We start from the raw sequence: 24,872 nt of genomic DNA, 5'->3' as shown, positions 1-24,872 counted from the left end.
TACCCTAGAACAGTGTGTGACTTTGTGCATCAGTAGGACATGTATATTAATGTTCAGGGAAGCACTGTTTATAATAGCTTCAAACTGTAAATAATCCAGTTTGAATTACTCATATAACTATAATTATATGAACTTATATTCATACTAGAGGCCTAGTGCATGAAATTCGTGCACTCACGGGGGGGTGGGGCGGGTCCTCAGCCCGGCCTGTGCCCTGTTCCAGTTCTGGAGCCCTCTTACAGTCCGTTGTGCTCACCAGTTGTGAGCCCGGCTTCTGGCTGAGTGGCACTCCCCCTGTGGGAGCGCAACGACCACCAGGGGGCAGCTCTTGTGTTGAGCATCCACTCCCTGGTGGTCAGTGCACATCATAGCTATCGGTCATTCCGCCGTTTGGTGGATTTGCATATTAGCCTTTTATTATGTAGGATAATGAAATTGTATGTATATCACAATGTATACAGAAACATGCAACATGGATAAATTCCATTTACAGGCATACCTTGTTTTATTGTGCTGCACTTTATTTCATTTCACAGGTGTTGCATTTTTTTTAACAAATTGAAGGTAAGGCCCACCAACAGCAAAAATAATAAAAATAAAAATATTACTTGCTGAAGATGGTTAGCATGTTTAGCAATAAAGTATTTTTTAATTAAGATACATTTTTTTGTAGAGATAGTGCTAATGCATACTTAGTAGACTACAGTGTAGTGTAAATGTAACTTTTACATGCACTGGAAAATAAAAATATTTGTGTGACTCAGTTTATTGTGATACTTGCCTTATTGTAGTGGTCTGGAACTGAACCCACAATATTTCCCAGGTACGCCTGTATAGCCCTCCAAAATTAAAAACATTTATTTAAACAAGTACATATGCACACATGTTCATAACATCACTATCCACAATAACCAAAAGGTGGAAATAGTCTAAATGTTCATCATTAATTTATAAACAAATAGTGGTATATACATGCATTGGAATATTATTCAGCCATAAAAGAATGAAGTACTAATACATGTTATAGTCTGGATAAACCTCAGAGACATTGAGCTAAGTGAAAAAAGTCAGACATAGAAGGTCACATATTGTATAATTCCATTTATAAGAAATATTCATAATAGATGAATCCATAATGAGAGATTGGTGGTTGCCAGGGACTGGGGTTTTGAGGTAGTAGGGAGAAATTGCTTATTGGGTAAGGAGTTTTACTTTGGAGTGATAAAACATTTTTGGAACTAGATAGACATGATGGTTGCACAACATTGTAAATTGACTAAAGGCCACTGGATTGTTAACATTAAAGTGGTTAATTTTATGTAATGTGAATTTCACCTCAGTAAGTTATTTTTAAAATGTGAATTTATATAAAATAATTAATTGCAGCATTGCTTGTAGAAGCAAAAACTGTAAATAACCCAAATGTTCATCAGTAGGAACTGGCTGAATATATTCGAGTATCCATACACTGGAATACTATAAAAAAGAATTAGGAAGCTCTATACAACTGATGTGAAAAGGTCTGTAAGATGTATCATTGACTGGGGGAAAAAGCCAAGACATGGAACAGTTCATATGCTACTATTTATGTTAAACTATGGGGGCAAATTACACACATACTACTGAGTAGTGAAATTGGGGTGTCATATGGTAATTCTGTTTAACTTTATTGAGAAATCACTAAACTGTTTTTCACGCCAGTTAAATATTTTAAATTCCCATCAGCAGTGTATGAAGTTCCCAAAATTTCTATAACGCTTGTTATTCCTTAGCAACACTTATTTCCTGGGCTTTTATTTTTATTATAGACATCCTAGTGGGTGTGATGTGGTACCGCATTGTGGTTTCGATTTGCATTTCCCTAATGGCAGTTGATACTAAGCATATTTTCATGTGCTTATTGACCATTTGAATATTTTGTTTCGAGAAATGTCTGTTCAAGTCCTTTGCTTATTTTTTCTTGGCTTATTTTTTAATTGTGTTGTTTTGCCTTTTATTAAGATATGAGTTCTTTATACTTGATATTTAGAAAATATTTTCTCCCATTGTTTAGGTTTTCTTTTTAGATTCTGATGTTTTTGATGCACAAGTTTTTAATTTTGATGAAGTCCAATTGTTGATTATTTTTTTGTGTGTGTGCTTTTGGTGTCATAATTAAGACTCCATTGCTTAATTCAAGATAGTGAAGATTTACCTGTTTTCTACCAAGATATGTATGGCTGTAAGCTCTTATACTTAAGTCACTGATTCATTTTGAGTTAATTTTTATTTATGGTGTTAGGTAGGAGTTCAACTTCATTTTTTTGCTTCCTAATTGCGAATATCCATTTGTCCCAGCACCCTTTGTTGATAAGACTATTTTCCCTCATTGAATGATCCTGGCGCCTCTATCATATTTATAAAAGGAAACATTTAAGTCAAGCAGGTCTTTTGATCAATAAGTACCACAAAGAAAGTGAAAAGAAGCTCAGCCAGAGAGCAACATATAGAACACAAAATGATTTGTAACTTTCTAGAGTGTGTAAAGTGAACTTAAAAATCAATAAGTAAAAGACCTCCCAATAAAAAAATCATCAAAACGTATATTTCCCCAAAGAAGGAAAAGTGAATGGCCAACTATAGGTCTGAAAGGGTGCTCAACTCTAATAGTAAACGGCAATGCAGATTTTAACCATGAGATACTCTTTGCATGCTCTGAGATTGGCAAAAATAAGAAGACGTATGTTGGCATAAACCTGAAGCAGTGAGAACTAAGATCTGCTCTGTTGGAGTATCAGTTACAACTACTTTGTAAAATATATCTAGTCAAGTTGAATATGTGCGTTCTTGTATTTGTATAACCTAGTAATTCCATGTCTATCAGTGTACTCTGAAGAAATTCTTACACCCACATGTCAAGACACAAACACAGGAGTAGACAAAAGTAGGTTTACGGCTGTGGCTATGCAAGTAATTAATATTTATTTATTATTATTTCCATATTAACAACTGTAGACCTACTTTTGCCCATCCCTGTAATAATGATATTCACACTAGTGTTCTCCATAATAATAAAAAAACTAGAAACAGTGTAGATATTTATAAACAGAATGAGAATTGAATACACATAATTTTGAGTAATAAAGCAGGAAAATATAATTAACTTTATTCTGTCTATATACGTTTTAATCCATAGGTTTAAGTAGTAAATTATATGGGATTACATAATCTTATTTGGAAAAGTTATAAAGAAAATAAAAGAAATGATAAAATTCAGGATAGCAGTTACACCTGGAAGTGGAGAGAAAAATATGATTAAGGAGGCACATTGAATTAGTGAAGATACAGGTTTAGCTGCATTTGACAAAACCCCAAATAGTGACATAACCAAGATATAAGTTTATTTCTTTGTCTTGTAACAGATGGAAAATGTTCTAGACATGACAGCCATGCTAGGTCTCCTGTGGTTACCGCGGAGCCAGGCTCTTCGGCCTGTTGGATGTTTTGAGCATTACTCTCATCCACCTGGTTACAGTGGCTCCCACCAGAGCTCTGTTACAAGTAGCCAGGGGAGGATGAAGATCACTTCCTGGACTGCACATGTGACTTCTCTTCATGGTCTTCTGGCTGGAATTTAGTAATTTTTAGAAGCATGAAATCTTAGCAGATGTGCCCAGCAAAAAAATCAGGAGTTTTTAACAGGGTAACAGGGCATTTATCAGGAAGAAAGTAGCAGTCTCTTTTACAGGCTTGTGTGGGTGGTATAAAAGGCAAAAGGCATCAAAGTTATTGATACTGTTCTATTTCTTAAAGTAGGATGGTGAGTATAGGTATTTTTTAAAAGTTATTTAATGCCTTTGCTATTTTCTTTTGTATATATGAAATGTTTCATTGTTAAAGTTAAAAAATTTAGTGGATATTTTTCAGGATTTTACTTGAATTTTATGCAGCATATGGTATTGTTGATCACATCCTCTAGACATTTGCATTTTTATTGGCGAGAATCTCCTGGTTTTTCTCTTATTTCTCCATCTATTCCTTTTCAGCCTCCTGGGCTTCACTTTCTCTGCAGGGGGAAAAAAAGGCCTTTTCCTAGATGCCCCTCACTTGTCTCCATAATTATTTAGGATAGTTTCAAATTGGCTAATGGGTTTCCTGGATTTGGAAAAATTTCAAGAGAAAACTAATTATATGGTAAATATTCAGATTTTATTAATTTTTATTTATAATGCTCTAGCCATATATGGAAAAAGGGAGGTTAGCACATTTTTTCTTTGTAATTTCAAATAAATGTTCCTTATACCTTTCTGAAATACATGATAAAAGAGCAAATAATTTTAATTAATCAAAAGTACAAATGCATCTTGTAATGCTAGAAACAGCAACTGTTCCCATAAGTTTATACATGTTATATAATTAGAATAAATCTTGGAAATGACTCACATTCTTATAATCATGTATCCACATGTATCCAATGTACTAGACCACTCAGCAAAATGATTGCATTTCCTAGCCTTCCTTGCAGGTAGGGGTGACTATCTGATCTAACGCATGGCCAAATGGAATGCAAACAGAAGTCATTATGTAATACATTTTAGCATATATTAACAGGGACTGATTTTCTCCAATGAAATAGTCTCAGACATACACACATTTGAAGTTTTATTCACTTCAAATATTTTTTAATCAAATAGGATAAAATTCAGTTGGTCAACATTCAAGTTTCAACCATAGGTCAGGGATGGTGTCAGGTTCTGGGAATACAAAATTAAACATTATAGTTGCAACTTTCAAGGAGTTGATGGTCCAGAGGAAATCTAACTGATTGCTATGGCAGGATAGATAAGCCCAGTTGCTATGGGAACACAGAAAATGTCAGTGGGCCAGGAAGTTCAAACTCAAGAAAGTCACAAACCTAATAAAAAATGATTCAAAATGGCATCTAAGGGTCTCAGTTATTATAAGCATTTTAAATATCAGTTACTTGAAGAACAATATGAGCCCTAATGTTATTGTCGAAGATATAGTTACTAGTAAGAGGAAAGGAACACAAGTGACCTTTATTAATTTTTAAAATATTTTCTCTATTTTATAGATTTTCCCCATTGGTTGTATATTAATTTTATAACCATAAAATTAATTTTAAAATTTAGAGTGGGGCAAAAGTATGTTTACAGTTGTTCATATGGAAAATACAAAAATAAATAATAATACAAGAATAAACTGTTTTGTATACTCAAAACTATAAACCTATTTTTGCCCCATCTTGTACTTCTTAATGTAGCAACATAATTTTTTTAATTTAGTAACATGATTTTCTTGAGATTCCTGGACTCAACTCCTTATCTGAAGAAGCTCAAATTCTTGTAACATATTGCATGTTTCCTGCATATCTTTTTAAGTGTTTTATTTTAAAATAAATTTTACTTAAACATGTAAAATACTCATAGTACTTCACTGTTATTCCAGTGTAGGTAGATATTGTCTGTTACTAGAATTTAAGGCAGAGACTCCAGTTTCACTCATTAGTTGTAATAGGTTGCAAGGAGGAAGCGTATACTCAGTTCTTAATCTTAATATAGTCCTTGCTCACCATCAGAGTTCTTCCTGTAAATGGATTGTAACCATTTTCTTTTCACTCAAAGTTTCTCAAACTCATTTCTGAGATTTTTAAGATGGAAGAAAGACCCATTTTTTATAGACAGTGCTCTTTCTTCATTTTGAAAAGCTGAAAACGGACTAGTCAAATCCCATCACATTCATGGCCTTAAATAACTTCTTTCACTCTAGGTCTTTCTCCCAATAAAGTCAATAAAAAGGAAAAAAAGCACACAAATAAAGGTCTTTCTCCATGGTGACTTAAGCCAGGACTTCTTCCTCTGTTACTCAGAGGATTATAACTGTTATGTTCTCTCTGGTTCAGTTTTCAAGAAAAAAAAAAATGAAGTCTTTAAATTATTTTTTTCCCTTGCAGACTTTGCCTTCAAAAGAAACATTTTTAAATACTGCACAAATGCCTTGCCTGCAGTCAGCTTCAACTTGGAGTAGCTGTGAACACAATTCAAAGTCTCAAATATTAAGCGAACATGTATCAGAGTTAGACTCTTCTTTCCATCCTGTTCTATCGTTGCCATCAGGTAAGCCTCTTTATAACGAAATTTCTAAGTAACTGAATATTTTCTATGGTGAAATCTAATCCTGTAAATAAAATGAATCTATAAAAGGAATCAATAGGTTTTAATCTTTGTAAAAGATTCATTTTGTGATTCATAATACTAGTAAACTAAGTAATGTAAAAGTTGACTTTTTCATAAAAGATTGCATCTGATTTATAGTGGTTTTTCCTTCAAGTAATAAAATGCAAAGGTTGTGGGGGTGGAGTGGAATGATCTTAAAAAGGATCAGTCAGGTTTGGCTGTATGTTTTATTAAAGACTTTCAGGTACATTTGTTCTCATCTGTGAATATTTATGTCCTATTTTAGTTGTTCATCATTAGCATTTGCTTATTTAAGACATATAGCCAGTAATTCCAAAATACTACTAATTGGTTTTGAAAGAGTATTCTGCTACTTCTGAAAGTTGTGGCTTTTAAAACCTTTGCTTATTTTCCTAAGGCTTTGTGCTATTTATAGAAAGAAAGCAATCTTACTGAACCTGTATGAGTGATGTTCACTAAAAACAGTTTTTTAAAAAACTTTACTTTTCCAGATGTGCCTCTTCATTTTCACTTTGAAACATTGTTGAAAACGACTGAAATAAAAGGAGATCTTGCTGAAAATAAGTTTGTAGGAGACTGTATCATATCTCCATCCCCTGGTATGTTACTTACAAATCTTGTACTTTCTATATATCTTTTATATCTTTCATATACTTATTACTTTTGCTTTAGAAGGAAATAAAATTTAACAAAGGAATAAATGTAAATTCTTAATTTTTAATATTTACTTTTCACACATTAGACACACACATACACATAAGAAAATACATGGGAGTAACTGTAACAAGAAATGTGGTACCTATTGAAAGAAAATTATGAAATATTATTGATAAATATTAAAGGGAATTTAAATAAATATGGATAAATAGCATTCCTGGATAGTAAGATTAATAAGGATATCATATCAGTTCTCCCTGTTGGTTTAAATGTTTAATGCAATGTAACTTGGAGTTCTAATACAAATTGTTTAACTTAACCAAATAACTGTGAAGCCCATTGGAAAGAATAAATGAGGATATAGAAAAGGAATTGCTGGAAAAGTATTGAGAAAAGCTAGCACAACCATATACGGAAATATGGCAGAAACTTATAATAGTTTAGATTCTATCTGGCTTACATTTAAGGAAGTAGATCCATGAAGTCAACTAACAGCTCATACTTTATTATATAAGAGAAGAGAAAATGGAGACCTCTTCATTGAAGAGTATTGTTAGTCTTTTGGGAAAAACTTTGCACAGTCATTTCACACGATGTATCAGAATAAATTCTAGCTGTTTCAAGAATTTTAAATAACTAAAATTAATAAAACTTGAAAAATTCGGATGAAATGTTTATGAGTACTCTGAATGGGGGTGGAAACATTATCTATGCTTGGAAGTAATCAGAAAAAAATATGTTTTTACTATCTGCAAAGCTAAAATCTCAACATCAAAAAGTCAGTCATATAAAATGTTTTACTTCTAAAAGAAATTATTTCCAGAGGAAAGAATCATCTACTTCAAAAACTCAAGAACCGACTGAATGCCTGTTGGAATTGAAGTTTTGAAGGTAGTAGATTTTAAAATAAATTTCTAAAACCTGGTAGCTTTTACAAATACCAGTAATAATGAGTCAGACTATGTAAAGGAATTTTATCCTAAACACACTGACAATGAAAATATAACATATCTAGGATTAGACTTAACAAGGATCTTCTGAGGAAAACATCAAGAGTTTACTGAGGAACATGAGTATGTGCCTATTATGAAGAGAAATACCCCATTCCTATCAATACTATTTTAAATAAGATGTCATTTCCCCAAAAATTAATTTATATGTAGTTCTAAACAGAATTACAGAGGTATTCTTCTTTTGAAACTTTTTCTGAAGTTTATCTCAGAGAGAGAATACTGAATAGCCAGTAAAAGTTTTAGAAGATTAATAAGGAGGTGTTAGATAACAAAATGTATTATAAAGCTATAATAATTAAAATATTGTGGTGCTAATGGAAACCAGATCAAGGAATTTATATAAAAGGCCTAGAGACAGCCGAAGGGTTTATTATACAACTAGAGGCCTGGTGCATGAAATTCATGCACCCGGGGGGGCGCCTCTCAGCCCAGCCCGTGCCCTCTCGCAGTCTGGGACCCCTCAGGGGATGTCCACCTGCCAGCTTTGGCCTGATCCCTCCAGGGATAGGACCTAAGCCATCAGTCAGACATCCCTCTCACAGTCCGGGGCTCTCACAGTCTGGGACCACTCACTCCTTACCTCCAGCCACTGCCGCTGAGCTCACCAGCCATGAGCCTGGCTTCTGGCTGAGCGGTGCTCCCCCTGTGGGAGTGCACTGACCACCAGGGAGCAGCTCCTGCATTGAGCGTCTGCCCCCTAGTGGTCAGTGCGCATCATGGCAACAGGTTGTTCCACCGGCTATTCCGCCTTTCAGTTGATTTGCATATTTGGGTTTTATTGTATAGGATATGATGGTATTTCCTATCAGTGTGGAAAGGATGGCCTAGTCAATAAACAATAACAATAAGCAATTCTTAGGAAGGATTTCTTATATGCTAGTACTGGTTGGAGGGCTTTATATTTGTTTGCTTTAATCTGTACAACCCTGTAAAGTAAGCATTATTTTTCTCCATGACTAACTTTCCCCAGATCTCAGGTGAGTAGTGGTAGAGCCAGGATTCAAATCCAAGCAGTCTGGCTCAGAGCGCATGCTTTAACCAACTCAGTTTCTTCTGTAATTAGTGGCATTAAATGATGACTTTTGGGAAAAGATAAAACGAAATCTCTGTCTTACACAGCACATTAAAACAAATTTAAGATGGATAAACATTAAAAAACTGTCTTATGAGTTAGAAACACTAGGTGTATTCAGTGACTGCTTTATGTGTCAGACTACTTTGTCTGGTTACAGTAATAAATTTAAACATTATAATCATCAATTATTGTAAGAATGTAGTTAAAATAGGACTCTCATATATTTGAGGTACTACTAAGAATTGTCAGAACCTATTGGGAAGTATTGTGCATTATATTACAAGGCCTTTAAAGTACATATTTTTTAAATAAGACCATGGAGGGGGAAAAAGAACCTATTGGTATACTTGCTCACAATAAATTACTAAATGTTAACTCTGTATTCTGATCCAATAAGTCCATTTATAAGAACCTAGTCTAATCCTAAATATGAAACCACCTTTATTGACAAATATACTTAATATATTTTGTTAATAAAAAATTTGGAAACAACTTGAAGAGCATAATAGGGATATGGTTAACATAGTGGAATATACAGCTTTCAAAAATATCTTAAGTTCATATAAGGATGGAAACATTTATCAAAGTATATTAAGTGGTGTAAAAGGACAAAAATGTTTTACTTCTAAGTATGGTACAGTTATAACCATGTAAAAATGTTACTTTTTATCATGCAAATGCAGCATGTGGGCCTTTTGGGGATCCTGATTTGAACTCAGCTGTATACTCACACGCCCACACATCCAACACAAGCACAATTTTTTGAGATAGAGATTTGAACATGGACTGGATGTTGGCTATTAATGAATTGTTAATTTTGTTATATGTAATAATGCATGTTATTACATAAATACACTTTGTGAGATATTCAAGTTGACATGTGTGTACATGATATGTCAGGGATTTGCTTTAAAATACTTGTAGCAAAAAATGGTGGGAAGAGTTGAAACAAGATTGGTTACTAATTTATAATTTTTGATGCTGAATGATAGTTCATTATCCTATTTTCCTTTTTCTGAAAATTTTCCACAATAAAGTTTAAAGGAAAAAAAAAGCACTATGGACAAGGAACAATTGTCTATGCTTAGGAACAAAAGAATAAAAAATGGGAAAATACAGGTTATATTCTGTTTTTATTTTCATGGTATAATTCTATTCCTTAGAATTTATCCTAAGACAAAACTTTTTTAAAAATGGGAAAAATGCATGCATGAAATAATTATTTCAAGAATGTCCATAATAGAAATAACATCATGACAACACCAGAGAATAGTTAAATTATATTGTCTCTAATCAGAGGAATGTTAGGCTACCATCTGGAAAAATAACAATGAAGAGTGAGTTATCAGATAAAAAATGTAATTACACATCTATCCAAATAAAAATTATCACATTTGAAATGTGAAATGATTGAAAGGAAATATACAAAAATAAAATTATATGCTATTAGGTGAGATGAGATGATTTATTCTAATGTTGCTCTTTTACCTGATTTTTACAAAATCAGGCAGTGTAAATGTGTTAGGCACAGAATTAATATCTCAATAATGTAATGACATGTTAATAATTGGAAATTAAGAGCTAAGAATAGGACATTTGAGTTGAATGTTGTATTAAGCAAATCAGTGAAGGAATCTTTGTATACCAATCTCTCCTCCCTTACCACTCTCAACCCAAATATTTAAGCATTAATTGGGTTTTATCCTATATAAGTGTCGTAAGTAGCTAGTCATAAATTTTTCTTTTACTGTTAATGATTTCTAGAGAATTAAGTAAAAACTAGAATTCAACATTTATTGAGTACCTACTCTGTGCCAGGTAGACTGTTAAGTGCTGAAGAATCAAAGGTGATTCAGGAAATCAAAGTATAATGTAATAGGGGAAAGCAGACACAAATAATTGAGATGATAGGCACATCTAAAAATATTCTAAAAAGAAGGAGTGTATAACTCTTCCTAGAGGAAGAAAGGTTAAGGGTGCTGGGGAAAAGGCAAGAGAAACTCCAGTAAGATAGTAATGTATAAATTTACTTAATTGGAATTGAGAGGAAGATGTGTTCAAATCATTGCTTCTCAAACTTTAATGTTCAGATTACCTGGGGATATTGTTAGAATGTAGATTCTGATTCAGTAAGTCTGGAATGGGGTCTGAGATTCTGCATTTCTAACTAGGTCCCAGGTGATTCAAATGCTTTTAGCCTATATTGAGTAACAAAATTTTAAAATGGAAACAAACATGTGACTTGTCATGGAGCCATGTAAGAGAGTGATGTGTTCATGCATTTACAAATGGCCTAGTATTTGTGTAGGGTGAATTGTGTGCAGGTAAGTAGAGAGATGTTTATGTGTTTGCCAGAACTTAGATTTATCCTGGACTGTCTACAATGGTTGGCAACTGTGACAGCACTGCTGACTTCAGGTAACAAGTAGAGAAAAGACAAATTGCAGTGGGTTGAAGAGTGAATAGATGATTAGTGGCCAATTGTGAGAAAATAACAGAAAAATCCCATTTAAGTGCCTGTATACATCAGACTATTCAAAGTCATGAAAGATAAGACGGTGGAACGGTTTCAGATCCAAAAACACTTGAGACCTGAACTAAATGCAGTGATCAAAATTTCCTATAAGAATATCATCAGAATTGGTGAAATCTGAGTATGGTTATAGTTAACAGTAATAATTTCTTGATTTTGATCAGTGTGACTATGTAAGAGAATGCCTGTTTTTGGAAAATACATTTGGACATATAGGGGCATCCTGTCAGCAACTTAATTTCATTGGAGTTCAGAAAGATAAAGCAAATGTGATAAATGTTAACATTTTGGGGAATCTCAGTGAAGGGTATACTGGACTTCTTTGTACTATTGCAAGTTTTCTGTGAATCTGAAATTATGTAAAATTAAAGTTTGTTACGTTTTGAGTGGATAAGAGGAACAATGGCACAACCACACAAACCAGAAACCTAGGGCTCAGCCTTCCTACCCACCACGTTCCCATATCTAAACCCATTTTCAGTGCGATCTTACAGATCTGTTTCAAATCTGCTACTCTGTCATCTCTACCACTGTCACAGTCCAACTCAATGATAACCCTTGTCTATACCACTGAAATAGCCCTTGTCTATACACCGATTTTATTTCCTTCCAATCCCTGTACCAAGTGATCTTTTCAGAATGCAAACCTAATGTCACACCTGCTCTCCAGCTCCATTCCCTTCAAATATTTGATGGAATATTCTTAATAGAGAAACCCTACCTACAGAGGCTGGCTCCTTGTTCTTGGTTCATTTTCATCATGCTTCCTTACTCTACACTACTGCTATTGTTCTTGCCAAATTGTCCCACTCCTTTTTGCCTTCACACATACCACTCTTTTTCCCCTTGCCATCAACTATTTGTGTTCATATTTTAAATCTATCACTTTATTTCAGGAAGCCTTTCCTAGAGTTCTTACTCCAACTTCTCTCAATAGTACCATCTTCCAGTTGCAGTTTTGGAGATAATGCCTATAAACTTACATCATGCGCAGGGACCATTCTGGTTTTTGCTCACTATTGTGTCCCCAGAGCATAATACACTGGCATATAATTGGATCTCTATGAATTTACTGACTGAATAAATGAAAAGGGAAGACAGGAGATAGGAGAGATACTGGGTCAAGTTGTGTTTTAGGATGGAATCTAGTAGGAGAGGATTTGGGAGAGCAAGAACGCAAAGGCTGGGAGTTATTGTAAATAGAACAGATGTGGTTAGGCTCTGAACTGTCATGTATTGTCTACTGTTTCAAGAGTTCATTGCAGCCTTATAAGACACTTAAGAGAAAAAATGGTAAGTGTAAAGGAAATTTTTGAGTAAAATTCAATAAAAGGCATCATCTTGGTGAAGATTAAGTTTTCTTCAAAATGTTTGATGTGCTTTTAGAAAACGAGGATGAACTGCTTTTAGAAAAAAAGAGATGAATTGCCTGGAATTTGTTTTAAAATACTCCAAAAATATTTATATTAAAACAAGAGTTGGCACTATTGGAATTCCTAGACATGCCAGACACATATACATTTTAATTGTAGTTACACCTTCTTAGAAATGCGTTTAGAATTATGTCTGGCATTTTTGTTTTCTCTTTAACATCTTTCTCTGCATTCTTTCTTTGGGTGGTAAGAAATCTTCGAGGCAACCTTACCTACATGACATCCTGGCTCTGTTTTTAATGCCCATGCATCTTTTTTTTAAATATATATTTTATTGATTTTTTTACAGAGAGGAAGAGAGAGGGATAGAGAGTTAGAAACATCGATGACAGAGAAACATCGATGACAGAGAAACATCGATCAGCTGCCTCTTGCACACCCCCTACTGGGGATGTGCCCGCAACCAAGGTACATGCCCTTGACCGGAATCGAACCTAGGACCCTTGAGTCCACAGGCCGACGCTCTATCCACTGAGCCAAACCGGTTTTGGCAATGCCCATGCATCTTGGTGTATGATTGTTTCCTGGTGAGCTTAAGCACTCAGTATACTGGTGTGCCCCATATAACCCCCTTGAAAGTACACAGGTGCCCACATGCCTGGTTGGTGGCTCACACGCAGCTGGTAGGTCTTGGGCCTGTGGTGGTGCACAGACACTGGCTAGTCTGGTGTTTCCGTTGTTCTTTTTATTGTCCATAAGTTTAACTCTCAAACTGGTCAAAGTTGTTTAACTTTTACTATGTAATCCCTTCACTCCTTCAGTCCTTATTAAGCAAACTAGAGGCCTGGTGCATGGAAACTCATGCACTGGAGGGGGGAGGGTCCCTCAGCCCAGCCTGCCCCCTCTCAGTCTAGGAGCCCTCAGGGGTGGGAGGCGACCCGGCGATCAGGGGAAGGCGATGCCCCCATCACACCTCTACTGCTGCCACTGCCGGCAGCACAAGCCTCGGGTGGCCCTGGGCAGCCGCCATCCGAGGCTTGAAGATGGCTTGTTATTCCCAGGCTCTGCCTCCCACTCTCATCACAGTGCCTCCTGTCCTGCTGCCTGTTGGTACCTATTTTCTCCCATAATAAATACCTGTCCTGCCCCATTTAAAAATGGAGGCCATCTAAGAATTCTAACATTTTCTCTGAAGTCTTTAAAGTCGGTTTGTGCATCTAGTTTTGCTTTATGTCCATCTGATTCTCATTTCTTTGCAGAAATCTTACCCCTGTTCTGGCAACTTTTAGGGCATCTTCACTGTGATGTGCTATATGATTTATGGGTGTTTTTCCCATTTGATTTGACACTCAAGTTCTTGCAATCCAGGGTTAATATAGATTGTGGATATTTTGCCTACCATGTCTTCAAATATAGCTCCCCATTCATTCTTTCTTTCCTGTTATCCCATCTTGGTTTGTCTTTCTTACTTTCCATCACTCTATTCGAGTTGTGGAATTCCTCTTCCAACCTACTGATTTTGATTTTCAGCTGTGTCCATTCTGTTCTTCATCCCAATTAGTGATGATTTTGTTTTTAAATTTGTTGTTTTCCATTTCTAAGGTCTCTCTAGAGGCTTTCTACATGTTTCTTTGGGCAATGTTAGAATTTTGAAGACTTGTTAATCTATACTCTGTGAACTACTTGAGGTAGTTCTTCCATTTGTTGTTTGTGCCTCTTCTTTGTATTATCGTGTTGGTATTCAGACTGTTAGTCTTATGTTCTCATCCTTAAATTGGCTATCACAATTAAGACTGTTCTGCCTATTTATGCAGTGCTTTTTGTGGAAAGGGTAGAAATTAGTGCTCTATACAGTTTTTCAGAGGCAAAGATGGGCAGTACGTTTTAAAGTGGGGAACATAGACATTGCCTAATCTATCCATTTCTCGGCTCAAGGCTCTCAGGTTTTATCTAGTAAAATAGATACTCTAATAGGCCTTGCTGAGGTGTTGAGATCCTATTAGTTGCTCCAGATAATTGTCCTGCTCGGATTCCCTTTCCTCCAGGTCTAGAACACCTTTGATGTTGATCACATTTTTGTAGCAATACTTTGCATGTGCTTTGGTAAGGAGTTTGCTCTTCAAATTCCATGTGGTATTAGTCCTTCAGAGATTTCTCACAAATTCTGCACACTGACATGTTTCCTTTTGCTTGCTAGTATGGATGTATATGTGCATATCTATAAAAACTTTGTCTATCATTTTTATTTTAAAAAATTTGTTGTTGAAAGTATTACAGATGTCCATTCCCACACCATTGATTCCCTCACTGTACCCACTCCTCCCAAGCCTTTGTATGCATATAGGAGAATTTCCCCAGTTAATCTCCCCCCCTTCACCCCCATCTTTCCTATGAAATTCATTGGTCTGTTCATGATTCTGTGTCTCTGGATCTATTTTGCTCATCAGTTTATTCTGACCATTAGATTCCACTTGAGTGAGATTGTGTGATACTTATCTTTCTCTTAGCATAATACTCTCCAGGTCCATCCATGCTGTTGCAAATATTAAATGTAACTTTTTTACCCCTACATAGTATTCCATTGTGTAATAAACATACCAGTCTTTTTTATCCACTCATCTGCTGATGGGCACTTGGTCTGTTTCCAAATCTTAGCTATTGTAAATTGTGCCACTATGAACATAGGGGTGCATATATTCTTTCTGATTGTTATTTCAGGTTTCTTAGGATATATTTCTAGAAAGGGGATCACTGGGTCAAATGGGAGTTCCATATTTAATTTTTTGAGGAAACGCCGTACTATTTTGCCATAGTGGCTGCACCAGTCTGCATCCCCACCAGCAATGTACTAGGGGTTCTCTTTCCTCCACATCCTTGCCAACACTTGTTTGTTGATGATAGGCATTCTGACAGGTGTGAGGTGATTTTTTTAAATTTGCATCTCTCAGATGATTAGTGATTGCATTTTTAGAGTGCTTTGCCATCTTGAAGTCAAGAACCCATTACTGTTGATGGGACATGCTTTTTTTTCAATGTTGATGACACTTTGGTACTTTAGCCTACATACTGCTTTTTCCATTTATTTACACATTTCCAAATCCTTCAAGAAAAGCAGCCAATTGGATCAATCTAGCACTGGAAATATGGCATTCAGACAGACAATCATCATGAAGAAGTAAACATTTACTCAATACGTATCATGTCAATATTCCTCTAATGCCTATTATTCCCATTTGACAGATAAGGCAGCTAAGGCACAGAGATATTGACTTAAAAGATTTAGAAAATGCATTATTTTTTTTAAAAAGTGAAAAGAATGATGGTAGGCACTGTAAGGTTGATGAAATCTGCTCATGTTCTTAAGAGGTTCCAGGCTATTGTGATTCTGTAAAATCTTACTTAGTCCTGAATTATTTCCAGATTTAAGGGTAAGCAGAAACTTAAAAATAATTTTTATATTTAACCAATATTTACAGAATCTTTTCTATAACATTTTGTACTTTAGAAGACTTTGAGAACAGATCACTTTCATTTTTATCCTCTTCAAATAATGGAGCAACTATAAGAAATTGGATAATTCCTGAGGATGTTGTTGAGGAATCTTTAGTATTTTCAGTTTATGAGTATTAAATCTTGGTATCTAAGTATTTGTTATATGCAAATTTAAATGATATCAATATCATAAGTAGAAACACTAACATGTTCATTATCTGTGTTAAGGAACTAAAATTGCACATTTTCTTTCTATTTGTTTTAGTATATAATTCTTCTCTGAGTCAATGGAGAAATGGATATTCTCCTACATGCAAGCCTCAAATAAGGTCAGAATCTTCTGCACAGCTGTTACAAGGGAGAAAGAAAAGACACTTGAGTGAAACAGCATTAGGTAGGTTAAAAGGAGGTTAGTACTAAAAACTGAAAATAAATTCTGATCTCCAAAAAATCCCTGCTTCATGGGAGTTTATAATCCAGTAGCCATGAATTATATAAAACATTCATGGTCCTATGAACATTAAACAGCACATTAATTTATCAATTCAGAATTGTGGACTGTTCATCCATCCACTTTATGGCAAGTAAGGATTTCTTTCCTTCCTGTCTAGAGCTATCTATTAACTATCATTCTAGACATGATTTAGTCTCAAAGGTTGTGTTCTGGATTAAATTATGTCAGTACAAGGCTGACATAGAACTTTATCACCATTTCTGGTACCTACTTGGTGTCAATTCTCACTGAAGCTTCCTCAGAATTTTGAGAAATTGGATGAGATTCATTTAAGGTAACTCAACCACCTAGTTTAATTCCCTCATAATTAATGCCAAGATGACCATAGGAATATCATAAAACGAGGATTCTTCTAGTAATATAAAGAGGTTTATGTGGGGATTTTAGATAAGATAGTGTCCACAGCTATTACAAATTAATGGTAAAAAGTAAAAGTTAACTGTAAAGATATATATTATCAAATTACATACTTTCAGGTTTTGTTTATTGCTCCAGTGGATATAACACCACAGGGTGGGGCAAAAGTAGGTTTACAGTTGTATGTGAAAGTTTATCCTTGTTTTCCATATGAAGAACTGTAAATGTTTTGCCCCACCTGTATATATATATATATATATATATATATATATATATATATATATATATATATATATATATATTTGTATTCCCCAGATTTAATGTCAATATGCCCAATAAATTAGAAACAAATTATATCCAAGACGTACTGGATTTTAACTAAACGTGAAAAGGAAGCACATTCTTCACTGTTTCTAGAAATCCCACCAAAATGGACCAAATCACTACATGACAATCACTGCCTGATCTAATGTAGCACAAAATTAAACTCACCCTTGACCAGAGATTTCATCCTGTTTTTTAGTGCCTTGACCTTAAGATGACGAAATAACTTAGCCTTTGAGGAATATTCAGACATGTGTACTTAAACACAGGAAAACTTGCATCTCTTAATAAGATATATTATAAAATACAAATTACCTAAGATATAAATGTTTCACTTGGATTGATGGAAACACAGGGATATAAGAACAAGTATGATGCAATATTACTAAGAAGTAGATAACTCTTAAAGTGCACGACACCTGGTCTCGAGTCTTTAGTACTAATTTCAATGTGGATAGTGATTTGAAGAAACTACATAAAGGACATTTTTTAACAAGTGGAAAAACGTAAATATGGACAGATTTTACATTACACAGGAAAATATTTTTTGAGATCCAAACTAAAGTAAAATAAACAAAGGCAGTATATAAGTGAATAAATTATATACTCACAGATAGGGAACCAAAACAAATGGAAAACAGGATTGTGAGAGACAGAAAATATCAAAAAAAGAAAAACTTATCCTGAGAAAAGAAAAATTTCATAAAATAAAAACAGAGAGAAAAAGAACTTTTACAAATTAGTTGGTACTTTGAACATAGAACAGTTTTCAAAAATTAATCGTCAGGAGATCAAGCTAAAGAAATCTTCCAAAAAGTAGAAAAATGTATAAAACTGTCATTACCCCAGCAAATGAAAATATTTTCCATTCTTTTGTTTTTGATAGGAGTTTAAAAATAATAAAAAGAAAACCAATAAACAGAAGTTACATGTTACCTGACTAGGAATATAAGTCACATTAATGTTTGACATTCTCAATGATTTTTCCCATGGCAGGAGAAAGAACTCGATTTGAAGAATTTGCTTTTCAATGTGCAGAACCAGGACCCCACAGCAATTTTACTGCTGTTGCTAATGTCAACGTTACATCAAGAACCCAGAATCCAACACAAGTAGGTTTTGTGTACACTGAACTCTAAATCTGCTTTATAGAATTTTAAAACTGGCTGATTTGAAGAAAATATATTGTTAATTAATGGCCTTATTTACTAGCACATTATTAGCATATTTAGAACTATATTATCAGGAAACAATAAATTTGATTATACTTTTTTAGTAGGAAACCAATTGTTCATTAATCCTTGGTAATGGCTTTTGTTAGAAACAAACTTTATCATAAGCATCCCTACTCCTTAACATGAAGATAAATATAATCTTACTAGTAAGAATCCAGCACTTATGATACTTTGCTGTTTATCTGGTCAGAGAGTGAAAGTCAAAAGGTGGGTTTAAGGTCCTGGCTGGTGTGGCTCAGTTGGTTCAGCCCATGCACACAGAGGTGGCCTGTTAGGACGCATGCGTCAGTTGCGGGCTTAATCCCCAGTAAAGGGCTGCAGGAGGCAGCCGATATTTCTCTCTAAAATCAATAAAAACTTTTAAAAAAGTGAGATGGATTTAGAAAAAAGTGCTAACCTCGGGGACAAAGAATACATAAATGAAGATTGTAATAATGATATTTACTAAATGACTCACCAAGTATTTCATAGAAATATTTCATATTCCAGTCTTTCACAATAAAAAGTCAGCTTGTTGCCCGCTCAGGGATTGAGCATCGAACTATGAACCAGGAGATCACGGTTAGATTCCTGGTCAGGGCACATGCTGGGCTTTCGGGGCTCAATCCCCAGTGGAGGGAGTGCAGGAAGCAGCCAATTACAATCGATGGTTCTCTCTCATTGTTGATGTTTCTATCTCTCCCTCCCTCTGTGAAATCAATTTTTAAAGAAGTTTGTAAAGTGATCATTTCATTGACATTTAAGGTGCTTCATGGTAATCTTTTACGATAAGAGTTTTGCATTTTAGGGCATTTCTAATTGTTATGGTCATAAACATAGGTTTGTAATGTGTGCACACATAAATATATACTGCACACCCTCCAAAAAATACAAAGATTGTCTGGGTTATAGAAGACAAGTATGTTGTCTTGCCTTTTCAACATTTTATAGTCAGATTTTTAATGATGTATTTATAAAACTTAATATACAGGTATATACTGCTGGTAAAACTACTGTAATCCTATTTTGCTACAGAATACTGCACGACGGAGACTGAGAAGTGAGAGTTCTTATGACATAGATAATATTGTGATTCCCATGTCATTAGTGGCCCCAGCTAAGTTAGAGAAACTCCAATATAAGGAAATACTTACTCCAAGGTATGTATACTTACATCCTTTTATTTTCTTTCTTCCTTCCTTTTCTTGAATAAACTTAAATTTTCAGAGTGAAGTTAAAATTTTAATAAAAGGAAGATGCTGCTTTTCCCCTTCCTCCCACTTGTATAACCATAGAGGAAAAATGGAGAAAATTTTACATTACTTTGCTGAAAAAAAAGTGCCACAAGTTTCCTTCTCAGTTTCTATTAAGGATTGGGAATTCCTAAGGCTTATTTACTGTGAAACAGCCTTTTTTTTTAAATTCAGTATTTAGTTATCTATTATGTACAAGGTACTTTAGGGATGTAAATAATTATACTTGAATTAATAATTGCTCTTTAAAATGGAGGTTTACACAGGGTTGCAAAATGAGTTCAAAGAAAGCAAGTACCTTTGCATGGGGTATTCACACTGTAAGACAGTAACACCTGTGACAACAAAACTAAGATGTTGATGTAGTGCCAGGTCAGCAATAAACACATTAAATAGAAAGATGGCTGGGAAGACATCATGGAGGAGGGGGACCTATTCACATAGGGGAGACCCCAACAAAGGCAGACAGACACCTGTGCAAGGCTCAGCCAGAAGACCGAGGCTTTGTGTAGGCCAATCAAGGTAAGTAATGTTAGAAAAGAACTTGGAACCAGATTGTGGAGGTCCTTGAATGCAATTCACAGATCTGCTTCCTACCGACAGCCAAGTGAGTCCATTTTTTTTTATTTTTTTTTTTAGCAATGATGAAAGCAGTTTCTTAATATGAATCTGGCACTAGGACAGATAGAAGAGGCTGGAAACAGGGGTATGAGCTGGTGACAACTCCCATAATTCCTACTGCTCTCTATTCCAGCTCATTCCTAATTCTCAATAATTATTTTAAAGTATTATGAGAATTCCTACAGATAATTTTTATATATTCTACATAAGAGATAATGTTTATTATTTGTGGTTATGTTGTTCTATAGCAACGATTTTCAATTTATGTGATAGGCTAGAGCTGATGGTTGAGCTGGTTGTTTAATATTGAGGAATTTTGTGATGCAGTTATTAAACTCAAAAGAAGCCAAGATGGAAGTCTTCACACAAAGAATTGGCAAATACCCACAGATCAGGGTGTTTTTTTTTGTGTGTGTTTATTGATAACTACTGACATAGAGCTGTTGGACACTGATTTGTATCTTCTACAGCTGGAGGATGGTTGTTCTTCAGCCATTGGATGAATATCATGTAGATGAAGAAGAGGTAAGTTTCCTTTCACTGATAGGATAACTATACTTTATATATTATGAAGTCTGTTTAATTTGAGGCTTACTTCTATTTATGAAAACTAAGTTCTTCATTAAGGATACTTTGATTATAAAATGTTCTTATACAAATAGAAAATATACCATTTGCCTTCATGAGTTGTTAAAATATTGAATTTATGTGAATCTACATTCATTTCCTGTATTAAGTCATATTTTCCTGCACAAGATTTAATCTTTCTATTCAGGCCCACCATATTCAAAGTCTTGGAACAAATTGGTTGGAATTTGGAAAATTTTGGACTTTAGAAAAATAATGTAGTACATATATCATGTAATACATGCAAGGAGTCTAGGACAGTTCTCACAATCAAATATTAATGTTCCTATAATGAAGTATTTATAAGGAAGTAGAACAGCCTCACACCATGAGATGTCTATGTCACCAAATGAATTATGAAAACTTGGGGGTGTCTTGTTGTTTTTCAGCTTTTTTTGAATTGCAGGAAAGGGATTGTGGATCTATATGGGTAAAACATTAACCAAAGGAAATTAGAAAGTGATACAAAAACAGTATATTATATAAAAGACATTTTGTTTCTGTAACAATGTTCCTATGACCACTGATTCTGTTTTTCAACTACCAAAATTTACTTTTTAATGTCCTTTGCACCTTTAATGCACTCTTCCCTAGTTCAGTATGATCCTAGCCAGGACACTCATATTCTTTATAACCAAAGTCTTAAAACTCCAGGTAAGTCATTAATTCTCATTTATCTCAGACAATCAGTTTTACTTTTCTGTGATAGTAACATATTCCTAGAACAGTATACTCCATATTGTGCAATCAGTACTAACTTTTGAATAAATAGAGCGTTGAGAATATTGTATGTAAAATGAAAGCCCTATGAACCTATTTGTAATCTACGTAAGGTGACGTAAGTGTTCAAATGTGACCCAAGAGTAAAAAAAAAAAGTTTTTAAAAAATTTTAACTCTCTTTTTAGGAATTTGAAGCTCATCTCCTAACATTTGTTCTCTTAATTTAGCTTGCATTTATTTTAGTTTACTTTCTACTGTTCTTGACTCATGAGAAATTGACACCTGGTCGTATATTTCAAAATGTTTCTGATAAAAGCCAAACTTTTTATTTCTAATTCCAGATAGAAGATCTTTCTGATGAAGTCTTCTCTCTAAGACACAAAAAATATGAAGCAAGAGAGCAAGCCAGATGGTCACTATGGGAGCAAAGCAAGTGGCACAGAAGAAACAGCAGGTAGATGTTATACATTTAAAACCCAAAACCGTGGAATCCACAAAAATTCTGTATGAATAATGAGGGAGGTCACTGAAAAGGAAAGATACCATATACCCTTGGCTATTTGTGCACTAGAAGGGAAACAATGCATATATTGAGCTTACACTCAAAATATATTTGGGCTCATACATAGTGATAAAATGAGTTTCTGTATTTTACTCCAGTCTAATGCTCACAGTTAGCCTCAGGGATAGATTTAACTGAGCAAATAATATGATAATTCTCCTAGATAAAGGAAGTTATTTCAATGTACTGTACCACTAGGGATTAGAATTGGGTAAAATCCTTTCTAGTCTAAAAGTAAATAGTTTAAAATACTTTGAACATGACTTTGAGGGAAGGGGGAATAAATCCTAAAAATACAAGCTACCTAGTTAAATTGACTTAGTAACACCTTGGATTGTTCATAAAATGTTTATTCAAAAAATAAATATTTGCTTAATTTTTTTGCTAGAGCTTACAGTAAAAATGTTGAAGGACAGGACTTACTTTTGAAAGAATACCCTAATGACTTCAGTAGTCATCAGCAAGGTGCTGCGGAAAGTCCGCAGAGTCAGGATCTGAGTGCACATGGCTCACCTTCAGTAAATGAAAGCCAAGAAACCAAGGTAAGAGGAACCATGGCACCTTTACGTTGCCTTTTATCCTTTTTAAAACCTGTTTGTAAAAACTGCTGGTTGCAAATTAAGCATTCATCATTCCATAACAAATTCAGCATGATAATCCGGTATAGAATGCTGGCTACAAATAAGAGGATCTGTATTCCAACAATCTAGTTCCGTTACTATAAACACTTACCTTTTTTATGGAACACTAGAGGCCGCGTACACAAAATTCATGCACTTGGGGGGTGAGGGGAAGGTCCTGTGCCCTCTTGCATCCAAGAGCTCTAGGGGGATGTCCAGCTGATGGCTGTCAGTCGGACATCCTTAGCCTGGACAGGGGAGAGGCTCCTGCCACCGCCGCTGCACTTGCCAGCCATGAGCCCAGCTTCTGGCTGAGCGGCACGGCACTCCCCATTGGAGCACACTGACCATCAGGGGAGCAGCGCCTGCCCCCCTGGTGGTCAGTGTGTATCATAGCGACCAGTCATTCCACTGTTCGGTCGATTTGCATATTAGCCTTTTATTATATAGGATATCAATAACTAATCCCACCTACTCATTAATCTGTTAGGGATTCTATCAAACTTTCATTACAAAACGAATCTGAGTAAAGAGAACGCACCTAGCACAGAGTAAACATTAGCCACTATTTCTCTTTTGTCTCCCCATCCCCACAGATCGAGGTCTAACCTCAAGGAGACTGTTTTCTAACACTGCATAAAGTTCTCCCACCTTTATTCATACGTAGGTGTTGGAAAAGAAGAACCATATCTAGAATGGAGACTATAGAAATTAACAGGCAAGTTGTCTGTAATGATGGGATACAAATGCAGATAGTGAAGTGTAGAAGTAGATCGAAGGGGCTTTCCCAAAGGGCCCTAGGCTGCAAATGAAGACCAGAGCCCCGAGGCAGCGTTTCCTCTTCAAGGAAGAGGCAAAGGAAACAAGGCCCCTCGGTCCCTAACAATTGGCAGTATGTTCCATTTTGAGTTCCTACTTAAATTCAAATGAAAAATTGTACATTTATGTGCTAAAGAACACCACAATAGTTATTACAAAATTAACACTTACAGCTTACTTAATACATTAACTTAAAACAAATTAGTTGAAACTTAACTGAACATGTTTTCTCTTTCAGTCTTTGTGGTGGGAACGACGGGCTTTTCCGCTGAAGGATGAAGACACAGAAGCCTTATTATGCCAAGATAAAAAAAAAGATCAGATTGAAAGATCAAGTCCCGCTTTCAGTGGTGAAGACTTCTGTACCAGTGCACCAGAGAACGGCCAAAATCCCCAAAGGCAGGCAGACGGAATGGAAGAATACAAAACCTATGCTGTAGGACTTACTCACGTTAAAAAAAAAATAGGTGACAAGTAACAGGTTAAGATAATGATGGAACTAAATGGAAAACAGGAGAAAAAATAAGCCCCTCCAGTCACAATTCCAGAGTAAGAGCATATACTGCATATAGTAATACTTTATGCAACAGGCAAGGCATGTCTCTCTTTCCTTCTTGAACCACAGGAGTATCTAACTAGCTTTTCACTTACAGACAAGTGGCTAGTCATTTGTGTTTATGATACAGATCATAAGCACCAAAAAATTAACTGCTGCAATTTAGTGTCAAATCACATTACTGGCTAAATTTTTAAAAGATTTCACACACACACATACCTGTGCAGCAAATGACAGGTCTTCTTTTTTCTATATACATGGTATTGGAATATACAAATGTGTGTACAGAGTATACTTATATACACACACATATGCACTGGCAGTACCACTCCAAAATACATGTA

At 35.0% G+C, this 24,872-nt stretch overlaps 1 protein-coding gene across 4 annotated transcripts in view; it reads left to right on the top strand.

Moving 5' to 3' along the window:
* Nucleotides 1-24,451, top strand: part of KANSL1L (KAT8 regulatory NSL complex subunit 1 like) — a 91,629-nt gene extending 67,178 nt beyond the window's left edge. For 3 of the 4 annotated variants that reach the window (XM_079783173.1, XM_079783171.1, XM_079783172.1), the window contains exons 7-15: nt 5,954-6,116; nt 6,689-6,796; nt 16,606-16,734; nt 18,532-18,647; nt 19,785-19,909; nt 21,094-21,148; nt 22,313-22,425; nt 22,922-23,075; nt 24,211-24,451. In XM_079783173.1, coding sequence (XP_079639299.1) covers nt 5,954-6,116; nt 6,689-6,796; nt 16,606-16,734; nt 18,532-18,647; nt 19,785-19,909; nt 21,094-21,148; nt 22,313-22,425; nt 22,922-23,075; nt 24,211-24,450 — 1,203 coding nt within the window. In that variant the 3' untranslated portion in view covers nt 24,451. Of the gene's footprint in view, nt 1-5,953; nt 6,117-6,688; nt 6,797-16,605; nt 16,735-18,531; nt 18,648-19,784; nt 19,910-21,093; nt 21,149-22,312; nt 22,426-22,921; nt 23,076-23,749 lie in introns of all 4 variants that reach the window. The other variant, XM_079783174.1, reaches the window with a different exon arrangement.
* The last annotated feature ends 421 nt before the right edge of the window (nt 24,452-24,872 follow it).

Source organism: Cnephaeus nilssonii (assembly GCF_951640355.1).
Source record: "Cnephaeus nilssonii genome assembly, chromosome: 10".
Classification (NCBI taxonomy): Eukaryota; Metazoa; Chordata; class Mammalia; order Chiroptera; family Vespertilionidae; genus Cnephaeus; species Cnephaeus nilssonii.
The sequence above is the reverse complement of the archived record's forward strand: the minus strand, read 5'-3'. Positions and strand labels throughout refer to the sequence as shown.